General features: G+C 44.7%; 1 protein-coding gene across 1 annotated transcript; it reads left to right on the forward strand.

Moving 5' to 3' along the window:
- Positions 1-1,379: 1,379 nt before the first annotated feature.
- Positions 1,380-14,339, forward strand: CREG1 (cellular repressor of E1A stimulated genes 1). Its single transcript, XM_050768365.1, has 4 exons — positions 1,380-1,814; positions 7,208-7,327; positions 9,067-9,251; positions 13,062-14,339. The coding sequence occupies exons 1-4, from the start codon at positions 1,461-1,463 to the stop codon at positions 13,063-13,065; spliced, it is 663 nt and encodes a 220-aa protein (XP_050624322.1). The 5' UTR covers positions 1,380-1,460; the 3' UTR covers positions 13,066-14,339.
- Positions 14,340-15,357: the final 1,018 nt, after the last annotated feature.

Raw genomic sequence — 15,357 nt, forward strand, 5'->3', positions numbered from 1 at the left:
CAACAACATGGTTGGAACTGGAGGTTATTATGTGAAGTGAAATAAGTCAGGCACAGAAAGACAAACTTCACACGTCCTCACTTATTTGTGGGAGCTTAAATGGAAACAATTGAATTCATGGAGATAGAGAGTAGAGGGATGGTCACCAGAAGCCAGGAGGGGTAGCGGGGGGACTTGCGGGCAAGGAGTGGGGATGGCTAATGGGTACAAAAAATAGTTAGAATAAGACCTAGTATTTGATAGCAAAACAGGGTGACTAGAGTCAATAGTAATTTAAGTGTACATTTAAAATAACTAAAAGTATAGTTGGATTGTTTGTAACACAAAAGATAAATGCTTGAGGCAATGGAAACCCCATTTGCCCAGATATGAGTATTATGCATTGTATGCCTGTAGCAAATATCTCATGTACCCCATAAATGTATACACCTACTCTGTACCCACAAAAATTAAAAATGTAAAAATAAGTAAATAAAAATGTTTTAAAGGTCTTGAACTTTTGGGTTCCTGCCTAACTTTACTACTAGTGTAAGGGGGCCCCTTGAGATTTCAGCACCCCAGCATTTGTTAGTGACTGAAATAATGAAACTTCTGATTAGGCCCTTGCTTGCACATGTTAACAACTCTCTTTTTGCCCAATATTCCTTGTTACTACAACATAATCATAAACTGCTGATGTACTGTGTCTTTCTCAAGCAGGAGGAGATAACTTCAGGGTTACGAAAAAGTTTGTAGGAGGAATAAGTCCTTTGAGGTACATTGAGACTAGCTTCTGACACCCAGAAATCTGATTGTTCAAGGAATTATCTGAGATTGAAGAAACACAGACTTTTCCCCTCATTCCCTGAAACTCCTCCTCCCTGACTCTCTGGCCGCATAAAGACTCTCTACTTCTTTTTGTAAAGGCAGATTTGAGAGATCTTGCCCTCCCGCCTTCTCGCTTTGGCCAAATCGAATAAACGTTTATCTCCAAGCACCTATATGTCAGTGTTTGCTTGACTCTCGCTGTTCTTTGGAGCTGATGGTAAATTCAACAGAAAAGAGGCGCATGGGTAGAAAATGCAGCATTTCCTCTCAGATGCCAGTTATTCATCTTCAAAGGTATTAAAAGGAGGGGTGTGTGCCTGTGTAAAGAGGCTGGTCTTTTCCTAGCAGTACGACTTGGGCAAGTTGCTGGATTTCTTCAAGCCTTTCTTTTTCCGCCTGTCAAACAAAACAAAACAAAACAAATATCCCATTTAGGACAAATTCACAATACTTAAAGAGGGCAGGCGGAGCGATTGGAAGGCGGATGAACCAATCGCGTCTCCCGCAGGTTGCGGAACGGCAGAGGGACCCCGCCCCCTGCATTGTGCTTAGCTCTGATTGGCACATCGCGGAGAGGCGGGGCCTGGGCGCGCCGGGTTCACGCTGGGTCGCTGCAGGTGTTGGGGCCTGGGACTCTGGCTGGAGACACCGCCATGGCCTGGCTAGCCCGCGGGTCCGCGCGCGCCCTGCTCGCCGCCCTGCTGGCGTCGACGCTGTTGGCGCTGCTCGTGTCGCCCGCGCGGGGTCGCGGTGGCCGGGACCACGGGGACTGGGACGAGGCCTCGCTGCTGCCGCCGCTACCACCCCGCGAGGACGCGGCGCGCGTGGCCCGCTTCGTGACGCACGTCTCCGACTGGGGCGCTCTGGCCACCATCTCTACGCTGGAGGCGGTGCGCGGCCGGCCCTTCGCCGACGTGCTCTCGCTCAGCGACGGGCCCCCGGGCGCGGGCAGCGGCGTGCCCTACTTCTACCTGAGCCCGCTGCAGCTCTCCGTCAACAACCTGCAGGTGAGCTGGGGCCCGCGGCTTCCCCAGGCGGGCTGTGGGCGGGGCGGCCACAGAGCAAGCCTTCACCTTGGCCCAAATTCTTCCCGGGAAGTGGAGCGTGGCTCGAACGTCTGCCGCTTCTCTGCAGCGCTGGCGGGTGGGCATTGCAGCGTCCCGGGTGTTGGGCAACTAGGTACCAGGAATTTCGCACACGCCCCTGCGACTGGGCCACGCACCTGGGGTATAAATTCTCTGCCAGCAGCCCGAGGACTTCTCATCCCTGAGTGGTCCTGAGTCATCTTGGGGCACAGTGTCTCTATTAACTGTGCTCCTATTTTTTTTTTTTTTTTTTTGAGACGGAGTCTCCCTTTGTGGCCCAAGCTGGAGTGCAGTGGCGCTATCTCAGCTCACTGCAACCTCTGCCTCCCAGGTTCAAGCGATTCTCGTGCCTCAGCCTACCGAGTAGCTGGGATTACAGGTGCGTGCCACCACACCCGACCAATTTTTGTATTTTTAGAGGAGGCGGGGTTTCACCATGTTGGCCAGGCTGGTCTCGAACTCCTGACCTCAAGTGATCCACCCGTCTCGGCCTCCCAAAGTGCTGGGATTATAGGTGTGAACCACGGCGCCCGGCCTGGGCTCCTATTCTTAAAGGTTTTACAGGGCATAGAGATTGTTGGGTATTTAAGCACTTTAATATGTGACTTCAGGGTTTCTTGCTCTCTCTTACCCTTTCTGAATTAAGCTTTTCCCTCCTGCAGCAAGAAGCTAATGTACAATGTCGTGGACGATTACAATGATTACTGCAGTCTTTAGGCCTCCACAGGCATAGTGGCTCCTCAGTAAGATGCAGAGCTAATTGAAGGTCCATCTCTTCCTCGCCCTTTGCCCACCTTCTGGTGCGGGGCTACACTTACAACTCTGGTGGACCTCTGCTCTCTCAGGGATGGGGTCACAGACACAGCTTGGCAGGCCGGAGACGCAGAGAGTCCAGGAACGAAACCTGATTTGATGGAGGGTCTTTTTGACAAAGCTCTCACATTTGAGTTCAACTCTGAAAGTACAGCGTTGTTGATAAAGACAGGATGTAAGAAACTGATGCTTGATTCATCACTTTTCCATTCGCCTTCCATTCATTGTCTCTTCTGTTAATTATTTGAAGTAGGTATTATATACCCCATTCTGCAGATGAAGAACTTGAGGCCTACCTAGGTTAAGTAACTTGTTTAAAGCCAGCGGGCAAACCCGTAGTTTCATCTCAGGTTCATCTTTCTTCCCACCACATATCCCAGGCTGGTGGCCCATCAGCTGAATGTGTCCCACCGACCAGTTTGGCGCACACAAAGTTCTGTTTTGTTTTTAATAAAGTTGAATTTGTGACCAACATTTTAAAATTTAGATTTTACTTTAAAATGTAAATCTCTAACTTTTCTTGAAAAATGGGAAGATCCAGTGACACTGTGGGCCTGCAACAGTGAGCCAAAACAGAAGCAGTGCCCTCTTTTAGCTAAGGCAGATACACCCCAGTTCACCATTTTCTCATTCCCAGCCCATTCCACACCTTTAGGCATTTGCTCAAAACAAACTCACTCCACTCCATCGGCGGTGCTCAACTTTGACTGCAAATCGCAGTCACTTAAGAAGGCTTTAACAATGGGATGCCAAGGTATTTTATTGAAAACACATTTTATTTTAAGACAACACCCCTTCCCCCATGCCCCACAAACCACTCCCTGATGATTCTAATGGGGAAGGAGGGAGGTTGAGCAATACATAATCATATTTAAATTTGTGAGGTGACCAGGGAGTTCCTGGTATTATTGTCCCCATTTCAGAAGTGAGGAAACACAGACTCAGAGGTGCAGGGACTTACCCTGTGACCAGCCAGCTAATGGCTGTCAGGTAGGACTTTAGCCCAGGTCTTTCATGTTTCTAGAAATAGATAGGACAGTGGCAAGGAACCTACCCAGGGCTTCAGGTTTCCATGATGGCAGTGAAAAGAAGTGGCCACATCCGAATTTGTCTGACTTGATTCCATCAATTAGCTGGTCAAAGTTTCTGCTTTTTTCTTTTCCTCCTTCTGACCTCCAGGGTGCTTTGCATTTCTTCTCATTGACGGGGTGAAATCGTTCAGAAGGAACAAGAAGACCTAGGTTTGGGACCATTTCTCACGTGTAAAATGCCTGTCCTCTGTAACTTAGAGATAGGTTGTGAACTTCAAATGGACTTACCACTGGGATGTGTCTTTTGTCTGTCTCTTTCTTTGTGGCATTTTTGTATAGTAAATGTCTGTAGGACAGAGTTGCTAATGTTAGCTTGTAGCGGGACCATGTTTGGCTGCAGAGCCAGTGAGTCAGAAGGGAAATCTTGGGGTTTGATTATCTGCACCAAGACCTCTTACTATTAGCCTCCCTTCTGTTTTGGCATTCTTTTCTTGTGATGTGCCCTTTCTGTTCTGGTCACTCTTGATTTTTTTCTCTGACCTACTAAAATAAGTATCCCTCAAAGTCAGTTTCCTACCCTTTTGTTCCCTGTAATGATCCTCAGAAGATTGTATACACTATCATTGTATACACTCTCATTGTATACACTCTCACTGTATACACTCTCATTGTATACACTCTCATTGTATACACTCTCATTGTGTACACTCTCATTGTATACACTCTCAATGTATACACCCTCACTGTATACACTCTCACTGTATACACTCTCATTGTATACACTCTCATTGTATATACACTCTCTTCTAGTCCTTACTAGGACTCACTTCCAGATGTGTGTCCATTTCTGACCTCTTCAGGGTTTTCTGTATTTCTGCTTGCTGTTCATTTTTACTTCATTAGTTTGCCACCACCTCAAATTCAACATCCAGTCCTTTCTCTTCCTCCTGAAACCAGCTGCTTTTGATCTTCTGCATTTCTGTTAGTGGAAGTACTGTTTTCTCATTAAACCCAGTTGGTTCTCACTGCCTCCCCAAATCCCTCGGTTCCCAAGTCCTGACAGTTTTCTGTTGCCTTCTTTGCCTCTATCCTTGCCCCTTCCTCTTTATTCCTGCCACCTCGTCCTTAAGCTTGTCACCTCATGCCTAAAAGTACTAGAACAACTCTTACGTAGTCTTCCTGTCTGCCCCATCCACCTTGCCTACCCAAATAGATTAACAAAAATACCTGTCACAGCGTTGCCCTCTGGCCAGAAACCTTTAACAACACCCAACTGCCTAGAGCTGCGGAAGAGTTACCTGGAATGTTTGTTTAAAACGCACATAGAGGCAGGGTACGATGGCTCCAGCCTGTAATCCTAGCACTTTGGGAGGTCGAGGCGAGCGGATCACCTGAGGTCAGGAGTTTGAGACCAGCCTGGCCAATATGGTGAAACCCGCCTCTACTAAAAATACAAAACTTAACTGGGTATGGTGGTGTGCGCCTGTAGTCCCAGCTATTTGGGAGGCTGAGGTGAGAGCATCACTTGAGCCTGGGAGGCAGAGGTTGCAGGGAGCTGAGATCACGCCATTGCACTCCAGCCTGGGTGACAGAGCTTGATTCTGTTTCTAAATAAATAAAATGCAGATAGAGGACAGCTTGGTGGCTCATGCCTGTAATCCCAACACTTTGGAAGGCTGAGGTGGGAGATCACTTGAGTCCAGGATTTTGAGACCAGCCAGGGCAACATAGTGAAACCCCACGTCTACAACAATTAAAAAAACATTAGCTGGGTGTGGTGATGCACACCTATAGTCCCAGCTACTCCGGAGGCTGAGATGGGAGGATCACATGAGCCCTGGAGGTCGAGGCCACAATGAGCCATGATTGTGCTGCTGCACTGGGTGACTGCCTGGGTGACAGAGTGAGACGCTGTCTTAAAGAAAACATTGCAGGCCAGGTGCGATGTCTCACGCCTGTAATCCCAACACTTTGGGAGGCTGAGGCGGGCAGATCACAAGGTCAGGAGTTCAAGACCAGCCTGGCCAACATGATGAAACCCTGTCTCTACTAAAAATACAAAAATTACCGGGCATGGTGGCACACACCTGTAATCCCAGCTACTTGGGAGGCTGAGGCAGGAGAATCGCTTGAACCCAGGAGTCAGAGGTTGCAGTGAGCTGAGATCGTACCACTGCACTCCAGCCTGGGTGACAGAGCAAGACTCCGTCTCAAAAAAAAAAAAGAAAAAATTGCAGTTATCTAGGTTGGGAGTGAGGCCTGTTTCAACATTTTAACCCAAATCAGCATTTTAACAAGCTCTCCAGGCAGGTGGTTCTTCGAAAACACTGCCTAAAACTGGCCTACAAATTACAATCTAGACTCCTTGAGTTTGAGCCCTCTCCACTCCCAACCCCAGCCTCCTCCCGTAGGAAGGCCCCTCTTTCCAGCAAATCAGGTTTCTTGGTGCTTTTCATTAAGTCTTAGGCTCACCCAGTTCTGTGTTTTTTGCAGTCAGCATCTCCTCTCCCTTTAATATGTCCTCCCACCTTCTATCCTGGTTTTGAATGTATTATAAAGCCCCTTATAGTTCCTCTATCACTCCAGTCTATGCTGGACATACACTTTTGTTTATGTCTGCCTTTTCAACCAGATTCTAAACTCAGAGGGAGTTTACCTGGGTGTCCCCCTCCCCCTTTTTGGTCTTCTGTGGTGCCTTGCCTAATAGTTTCTAGACAGTGACTATTTGGCTAAATGATTTCAAAGGAATCTCTTTATGACTCTCTGTTCTGATGGATCACTGTGAAATGGCACAATTCTCCACACAAGACACTTAGAGCTTAAAGACCGAAATAGTCTAAAATGCAATGTGTGAATTTTGCTATCTGTCAACAATGCTTTTTATGAAGTTGATGTCTGAATAAGAAGGCATTAAGAATTTTACTTGTGTTACTTTTTGAATGTGGGGTAAGACTTACTGAAGCAGGAATGAACAACTTCTCCAGTTTTGAAATCACATGACAGTTTCTGCTAATGTAAGATAACCAAGCAGCATGATTCAGCTACTTTCTTGCTTAAATCGCATAGTTAGCCAGTTGAGCAACTGTGGTGTTTTTATGCAGTGGTTCTGTATTAGAGTTTAACCCTTTAAATCTTTCAGTGAAGCCTATAGAACAGCCTTGAATTTGGGTGTCACTGTAATTATAATTCTTCTGATGAATATGGATTAAATTCAGGGTTTCAGAAAAAGTATATTGAAATAATTTTTACCAAGTCAGTTAATTTTAAATGTGAAAACCCCCCACCCCCTTTGGGGAGTGGTCAGGATACTATCCAAGTATTATTTTCCCGAGTGGAAGGTGATGTTTTACAATTCGTTGTTTCATGGAAGACCAGTCAAGTTCTAGGGACATCATGTATGCAACTTTTGAAATTTATTACCTCTCCAGAAACCATATTTCACATGAGAGGATCTTCATTTTCTCTCTACAGGAGAATCCATATGCTACACTGACCATGACTTTGGCACAGACCAACTTCTGCAAGAAACATGGATTTGATCCACAAAGTCCCCTTTGTGCTCACATAATACTGTCAGGAACTGTGACCAAGGTAAGTAGTTATTCTACAGGAAGGGAGATAGTTTCAGAACACCATCGTATTCACAATGAAAGATCTTTTTTCTTTTGAGACAGAGTCTCACTCTGTCTCCCAGGCTGGAATGCAGTGGTGTGATCTCGGCTCACTGCAACCTCTGCCTCCTGGGTTCAAGCGAGTCTTGTGCCTCAGCTTCCCTAGTAGCTGGGATTACAGGCACGCATCACCACACCCAGCTAATTTTTGTATTTTTAGTAGAGATGGGGTTTCACCATGTTGGCCAGGCTGGTCTCGAACTCCTGACCTCAAGTGATCCACCAACCTTGGCCTCCCAAAGTGCTGGGATTACAGGCGTGAGCCACCATGCCTGGCAGAATAGATCTTTTGAGAGTGAAATGCAGTTGATTTGTGAATGCCATGCCCAGTCAGGACATGTTCTATTCTAATAGGTGAAGTAATTCCATGAAAACCAAACGTTTTAATAAGTTGTTTTCATATAGGTGTCAAATAAGGTATGAGGAAAATGAATGATTTTCTGAAACCAAGCAGATGTAACAACTATGAAGCTCCTGTATATAAAGTTATTCTTACTAAAGAACATCTGGTTGACCAAAGCCGTCGACTCTCCATTATATTTTACATTGGTATAATGTTTTTTCATGTCTGGGCTCCTTGTCTCCATATTTTAACAGTGGCTTAAAGCAGAGAAAACATATTAAGTAGGCCAACCAGAGGACTGTCCGTTACTGAAAACTGGAAGTGAATTTAGTTTGGATCACCTGCTGAAGGGAAGAGGTCAAATACAATCTCAGGAAGAGCAGTGGGCACGGTGTCAGGAGTGCTGATCTGATTACCCAGCCAGCAGATTTGCTTTTTGACTGTGTCAATCATTAATCATTAATGATGTGTCAATCATTAATGACAAGTGTTATTTATGGTCTGAAAATTCTTTGTGGATGCATCTCTGTAGTTGAGTGTCCTTCACTGGCAGGAAAAAGATGGAGGAGCAGCACATGCTTTTGAGTTCTGTTATGTGGCTTCCAAACATTTTTATCCTTCAGTACATTCATCTGTATGTTTAACATGTCCATGTTATGGGGTAAATATGCTAGACATTACATGTCTTAGGCACCAGTAATGTTATAGTACTTAGTGCTGGTTATTCTAATAGCTCAAAATGCCTTTTTACCAATGGAAGTTGGTATTATACTTACAGTGGTTTCCCACTTCGTTATATCTGTTTTCACCAACAATTGAAATCTTTCTTCTCTGCATTCTTTACATTTCCTTTGTTTTCTCTTGATTCCAAAAGGTTAAGACCAAGATTTACAATTAAGTAAACTCTTAGGATTTATAGAATGCTAGAATCACACATTCTTTTTTTTTTTTTTTTTTTTTTTTTTTTGAGGTGGAGTCTCACTGTCGCCCAGGCTGGAGTGCAGTGGCGCGATCTCGGCTCACTGCAAGCTCCGCCTCCCAGGTTCACGCCATTCTCCTGCCTCAGCCTCCCAAGTAGCTGGGACTACAGGCGCCCACCACCATGCCTGGCTAATTTTTTGTTTTTTTTGTGTTTTTAGTAGAGATGGGGTTTCACCGTGTTAGCCAAGTTGACCTCATGATTGCCCGCCTCAGCCTCCCAAAGTGCTTGGATTACAGGCATGAGCCACTGTGCCCGGCCAAATCACACATTCTCAACAAATGAGAAAATGAAGTGTTACTGCTATAAGAATGTTTATTTCATATATGTCCTTTAGGTGAATGAAACAGAAATGGATATTGCAAAGCATTCGTTATTCATTCGACACCCTGAGATGAAAACCTGGCCTTCCAGCCATAATTGGTTCTTTGCTAAGTTGAATATAACCAGTATCTGGGTCCTGGACTACTTTGGTGGACCAAAAATCGTGACACCGGAAGAATATTATAATGTCACAGTTCAGTAAGTACTTACACATCTTTCACCTAAGATTGCTGCCCTTACAGCCATCTTCAGCCTTCTAAAGCAAGGGGGGTTTAACCATTTCATGTGCCCTGGACCCCCTGGGCAGTCTGGTAAAGGCACTGACCCCTTCTCAGAATAATGTTTTAAACACATAAAATATATAGATTAAAAAGAAAATCAACTGTAATGAAATACATTTATAAAAATATTTGTAAATGTGTGATATAATAATTCATTGTTTTATTAATATATTAAATATAAGATCTAGTAATGCATCTATTACTTTTTCCTTTTTTTTTTTTTTTTTTTTTTTAAAGACAGAGTCTTACTCTGTCACCCAGGCTGAGTGCAGTGGCACCATCTCAGCTCATTGCAGCTCCACCTCCTGGGTTCAAACAATTCTTGTGCCTCAAGCCTCCCAAGCAGCTGGGAATACAGGCACAGACCTCCACGCCCAGCTGATTTTTTGTATTTTCTTAAAGACAGGGTTTTGCCATGTTGCCCAGGGTGGTGTCTAACTCCTGAGCTCAAGCAATCTGCCTGCCTCAGCCTCCCAAAGTGCTAGGATTATAGGCATGAGCCACCGTGCCTGGCCTTTTCTGTGCTTTTAAAGTAGTGAGGATTGAAGACAATATTTTAAGACATCTGCAACACCTGTAACATGATATGAAAGTATCTGTGATTTCTCTATTTCTGTTGGAGACAGTCACAGATATGCTGTCACCCTCTGGTTTATTCCCTACATTCATTATTGAAGGAAATGATACATTTCAGTTAGAGCCCAATGAAAACGAAAAAAAAATTTTTGAGCCAAGTTCGTAGACCCCCTGAACTCTGTGTACAGGCCTGGATACCAGGTTGAGACTCCATTTTAAGGCTATGCTTGTTGGGCCCTGGACAGAACCCAGTTATGACCCATGATGGCATTTTCTCATGAGGCTTAGACTCAGGTGCTCCTGGACTGTGAACGTCCTTCATCTGAGTCTGAGCAAGTAACCCCATCCCATCAGCCCCAGTACTACAGATGCCTGTGGGGATTGTGGGTTATCCCACCAAGAAGTACTTGGAAGGGAGGAGGCTGAGACCAACGAGGCCATGGGAGAAAATGAAGCCCAGGACCTAAAGACAGAAAGAGAAAGGAAAGAAGAGTGTAATCAGAGTCTTTGGAGTTAGTTCAGGGTTCAAATGAAGGAATACAAGGGACTGGTGCTTCTCTCAGGTGACACAGGGAATTCTGGCATATCTGGGGAGGTGATAAGAACAGTAACAATAACAGCTAGTGTCCATTGTTTATTACTGGCTGGGTGCTGTACTGGTTACTTTTCATGTATTAACTCATTCTATTCTCAACACATCCCTATCTTACGCAACCTTCCACTGCAACAGGTAGGTGCTGTTTTTCTCATGTGTGAAATGGAAAGCTGATGCACAGAGACGAAACTGGACTAAAGTCTTGCAGTCAGAAAGTGGTGGTGCTGGGATTCAAACCCCGGCATTCTTGCTCCAGAGCCATCACCTGACTTCTGTTCATGATGCTGTACTTCTCCTCTGGCTGCCTCACTGGTAGTGGGCCAGGCTCCTAACTCAGTGTAATTTATAATGCACATTCTGCTTGTAATGACTGACTGCTGTTTCAGGAGATTATGGTGATGATACTAAGGTAGACTTGTAAGTTGTAGGTCATTTGAGGGCTTAAATTCTTAGCATTTATTTAATCTGTGTCTTTTTCAATTGTAGAACAGTTCCATGTTGAACTATTGACTATTGACTCCCTACCATGATTGGAAATTTCTTGACAGTGAAGCTCAGTTTTGTTTTGTTTCTATTTTTAAAAAATTCCGAGCAGGGCCTAGGACAGCGTGTGTCACAGAGCAGGTGTTTAGGAATGATTGTCTGGCTCGTTACTTGAGACAAACACTGTCACGCTCTGTTGGGATAAAGAATCCGACAGTCCTGGCGCTTGTTTTGCTGCTGTGCATGCAGGAGAGGCACGGGCCTGGGATCGTCTTCTGGGCTGGCGAAGCCGTCTGACTTCGTAGGAATATAGGGGTAGCAATTACAACCTTATTCCCCGGCAACAAATGATCAGGATGACTGTTAAGAATGACAGGCCTGCTCTTTGAAGTTACAGTTTACTTTCACGGGACATAATATCTGAAACGCAGTTATCTTTGTATAAATAACATGCCCAAAGGCAGTGCCTGGTTTAATAACAAAACAGAACTCTTTTCCCATAAGTCTCACACTGAATAAGTGAGTAAAACAGATGCTTTTGAGGTTCCCACTTTATTATTCAGACAACGAAGCACTTTTCTGCAGCACAGAACATTTTTCCTTGTCCTGAGAGGAGGCCCAAAGGCGAGAGCAGGATGTGGCTCTTCTGAGGCAGCGCACCGGAACCTGAGGGATGGGCAGTCTGCTAGGAATTGTCCATCGCCAAGTCTAGGAGGGCCCCCACTAATCCCACCCACCAGGTTTGCCACCGGAGCTGTTTAGTAGTCCAGGGAGTGTACAGTGATCTCTGTGAGAACCAGAGCCCCCATCTTCTTGGGGAACCACTCACAGGGGCCTCACAGGCATTCTGGAGCTTCCCCACCTTGGCAGGCACTTTACCTGGCTTGTCCAGATGGGTTTTGGAAGTTATCATTCCTCCAAATACCACGAAGCCCTCTGCATCTGAAATCTGTTTCACACAGACGGAGACTGCCACTTGTGAGAGCTGATAAGGAGCTTAACTGAATGTGGTTTGCCTCATTGGACTGTTGGGTGAAGACCCCGTGAGCATGTTTGCATGCTGAGTGGAGGGCTTAAATGTCTACACGAAGCATTTGCAGGCACCCTGGAATAAGCAGTTCTTTTTTTTTTTTCAGACAGAGTCTCGCTCTGTTGCCCAGGCTGGCGCGCGGTGGCGCGATCTCGGCTCACCGCAAGCTCCGCCTCCCCAGTTCACGCCATTCTCCTGCCTCAGCCTCCTGAGCAGCTGGGAGCACAGGCGCCCGCCCCCACGCCCAGCTAGTTTTTTGTATTTTTAGTAGAGGCGTGTTAGCCAGGATGGTCTCGATCTCCTGGCCTCGTGATGCACCCGCCTCGGCCTCCCAAAGTGTTGGAATTACAGGCATGAGCCACTGCACCTGGCCAATAAGCAGTTCTTATAAGCATAAGCATTGCTTCCGACCACTGTTAAGTCTGGGCAGCAGCATGTTTGTGCTAAGCCTCATTTTATCTCCTCTGGCTCACATCCAGATATTTCCTAGCAAACACACAGGTAACAAAAGGTCATGGATTACAGACTTGCCTAGTCTCGATACTTAGAGATGGATTTCCTGGTTGGTGGCAGCCGGAAGGGGGAAAGTTCACCTGCCAGCTGGGGTCAGTATCACTGGGCAATGGCTCATCACTGCTCTTCTGCCCTGATGTTCAGGACCCCTTCTGTTCTCAACTATTTTTGTCTTTTAAACCTTCAGATATTCTTAAATGAGATAGCAGCAGCAGCCATGGCAATGTCCTGCTTCTTGCTACATCCTAGTAGAGTTCATCAAAGTGTATCAGAATCATACTTGGAGAGGAGGGTTGCTTGTTAAAATAAAGATTCCTAGGCCCTGCCTTCAACTTACTGAAGCCAAAACTCAGGAATCTGCATTTTAACAAACCCAAGCAGTTCTTTAGTATATTCTGGTGGCTGAAATGAACTCAAAATCTTATTTTAGATCAGAAATTTTATCTAGTCCTTCCCTAGGATGAATTAGTTTTTAAGATGTGTTAACCCAGTTTAACAAAATAATTCTTCCTCTCTGTTCCCCTTTCTAGGTGAAGCAGACTGTGACGAATTTAGCAACACTTATGAAGTTTCTTAAAGTGGCTCATACACACTTAAAGGGCTTAATGTTTCTCTGGAAAGCATCTCAGAATATTAGCCTGTTTTCTGTCACATGCTGGTTTGTTTGCTTGCTTGTTTACGAATAGAGTTGACCTGTTACTGGATTTCTTGGAAGATGTGGTTGCTACTTTTTTCATATTTTGAAGCCATTTTCATAGAGAAATATCCTTCACTATAATCAAATAAGTTTTGTCCCATCAATTCCAAAGATGTTTCCAGTGGTGCTCTTGAAGAGGAGTGAGTACCAGATTTAAATTGCCCATTGGCATTGAAGGTACTTGAGTATGTGTTCTTTATTTCTGGAAGCCACTGTGCTGGGTAGAGTGCGTCACTCACCACAGCTGCCTCCTGAGCTGTCTGAGCCTCGTGCAAAAGATTGGCCCCCATTATGGTGCGCCTGAATACATCTTGCCTAGATAGACAAACAATGATGAAACTCAAATGGAGCTTCCTACTCACGTTGATTTATGTCTCACAATCCTGGGTATTGTTAATCCAACATAGAGTGAAACTATTTCTGATAAAGAACTTTTTGAAAAACTTTTTACACTCTAAAGTGATACTCAGAACAAAAGAAAGTCATGAAACTCCTGAATTTAATTTCCCCACCTAAGTTGAGACTGTATTATCAAAACACATGTGCACACAGATTACTTTTTGGCCCCAAAACTGGATTACAAAAGAAAGAGGAGAAGAATATTTTGTGTGTTACTGGTATTCTTTTATAAGTAAAGTTTACCCAGCATGGACCAGCTTCAACCAGGGACAAAATCCCCTCCAAAACCACTCTCCACAGCTTTTTAAAAATACTGCTACTCTTAACAATTACCTAAACCTTCCTCAACTGCTCCAAATCTCTTAATAGCGTCTAGTGCTACTACGATCTAAGGTCACCAGAGGGAAGAGAACATGGCATTAAAAGAATCACATCTTCAGAAGAGAAGACACTAATATTACTACCCATATACATGATTTCAGAAGATGACATAAGATTCTTCTTAAAGAGGAAATGTCAGGAATCAAGCCACTGAATCCTTAAATGGCAAAGAGAAAAGTTGAATATGAGTCATTGTGTCTGAAAACTACAAAGTGAACTTAACTGAGATCCAGCAAACAGGTTCTGTTTAAGAAAAATAATTTATACTAACTTCAGTAAAATGGACTTCTTATTCAAAGCATCAATAATTAAAAGAATTATTTTAATGAAATGTGTTGGATTTGTTTTCTTAAACATAGACATTAATATTTATTACACTTTGTTTTATTGTCTACCATCAAAATAGCATGCTCCTAAATCAGTCACTGGCTGTTTCGAAACTTGAAGTGAATAATACCACTCTTTCCAATTGGCAAAAAGCTCGTATGTCCTAAAATTCTGGGCATGGCCAGAATCTAACCTTTGTCACAGGTTTTGCCTCAGATTTGGTTGCCAGTGTACCTTGTGATAGAATTAGGTTGAGGGCAGCTATTTGGTTTTCTCCCTTTACCCACTTACTGAGTTTTTTCTCCAGCATTTGGAACCACATAGATACATATCAACATTCAGGTAAGACCCAGTTATCATACAGGGTAAAGTCAACCAGTGTTTCACAGCAGGCGCTGCAGATTCTTTTATAATTGAATGTGCCAGAATATGTCGCTGTTAATATTCCAGTCAGCCACTAGGGGGCACTGTGGACTACTTTTTGTGCAGGTGTGGGTTTCTTACACAGCTAAATTAAGCCCCTAGGAATGATTCCCTGGGCTGGGTTAGGAGCTGGAGTAAATGCAGCTGAGAAGGGGCAAGAGGAGAAGCAGAGGCCTGATTTGCTGCTGCTGCTGCTGCTGCTAGATTTTCCTGGGCTTATCACTCCCTCCACACCATGTGTTTCTACATCAGGCTTCTGATCCTCTTGCACCCCACGTGCTGCAGAAGGAGAACAGATTCCTGGTCTCAAACAGCTAGGAGATGAGTGTCTTAGACTGGGGTGGGGAGGGGGAGTCAGCCTTGGTGCAGAGAGCAGGACAGGCCCTGATAGAGAAAGATAAAAGTGGAAAGAGGGAGTGGCTCAGGAGCCTGAAGCTACAGAGTCCAGACAGCTGCCTTTGGCAGATGCTGTCTTGGACCATCGATCTACACTCAGCTGGTCGAGGCCATTTGTCTTTACCGACCATGGCCAATAATCATAGTTTATTCTGTCTTTTAGTCTAGGTTCAAAGACCTTGGCAGGTATGTGGGGGAGTGGA

The sequence above is a fragment of the Macaca thibetana genome, chromosome 1, assembly GCF_024542745.1.
Source record: "Macaca thibetana thibetana isolate TM-01 chromosome 1, ASM2454274v1, whole genome shotgun sequence".
Classification (NCBI taxonomy): domain Eukaryota; kingdom Metazoa; phylum Chordata; class Mammalia; order Primates; family Cercopithecidae; genus Macaca; species Macaca thibetana.

What these genes read in the sequence shown, in the direction of transcription:
- CREG1 (XM_050768365.1), top strand. Translation starts at nt 1,461, where the DNA reads ATGGCCTGGCTAGCCCGCGGGTCCGCGCGCGCCCTGCTCGCCGCCCTG. An exon ending in TCTCCGTCAACAACCTGCAG is followed by an intron (nt 1,815 to 7,207) that starts GTGAGCTGGGGC and finishes TTCTCTCTACAG; the next exon opens with GAGAATCCATATGCTACACT. An exon ending in TGTCAGGAACTGTGACCAAG is followed by an intron (nt 7,328 to 9,066) that starts GTAAGTAGTTAT and finishes TATGTCCTTTAG; the next exon opens with GTGAATGAAACAGAAATGGA.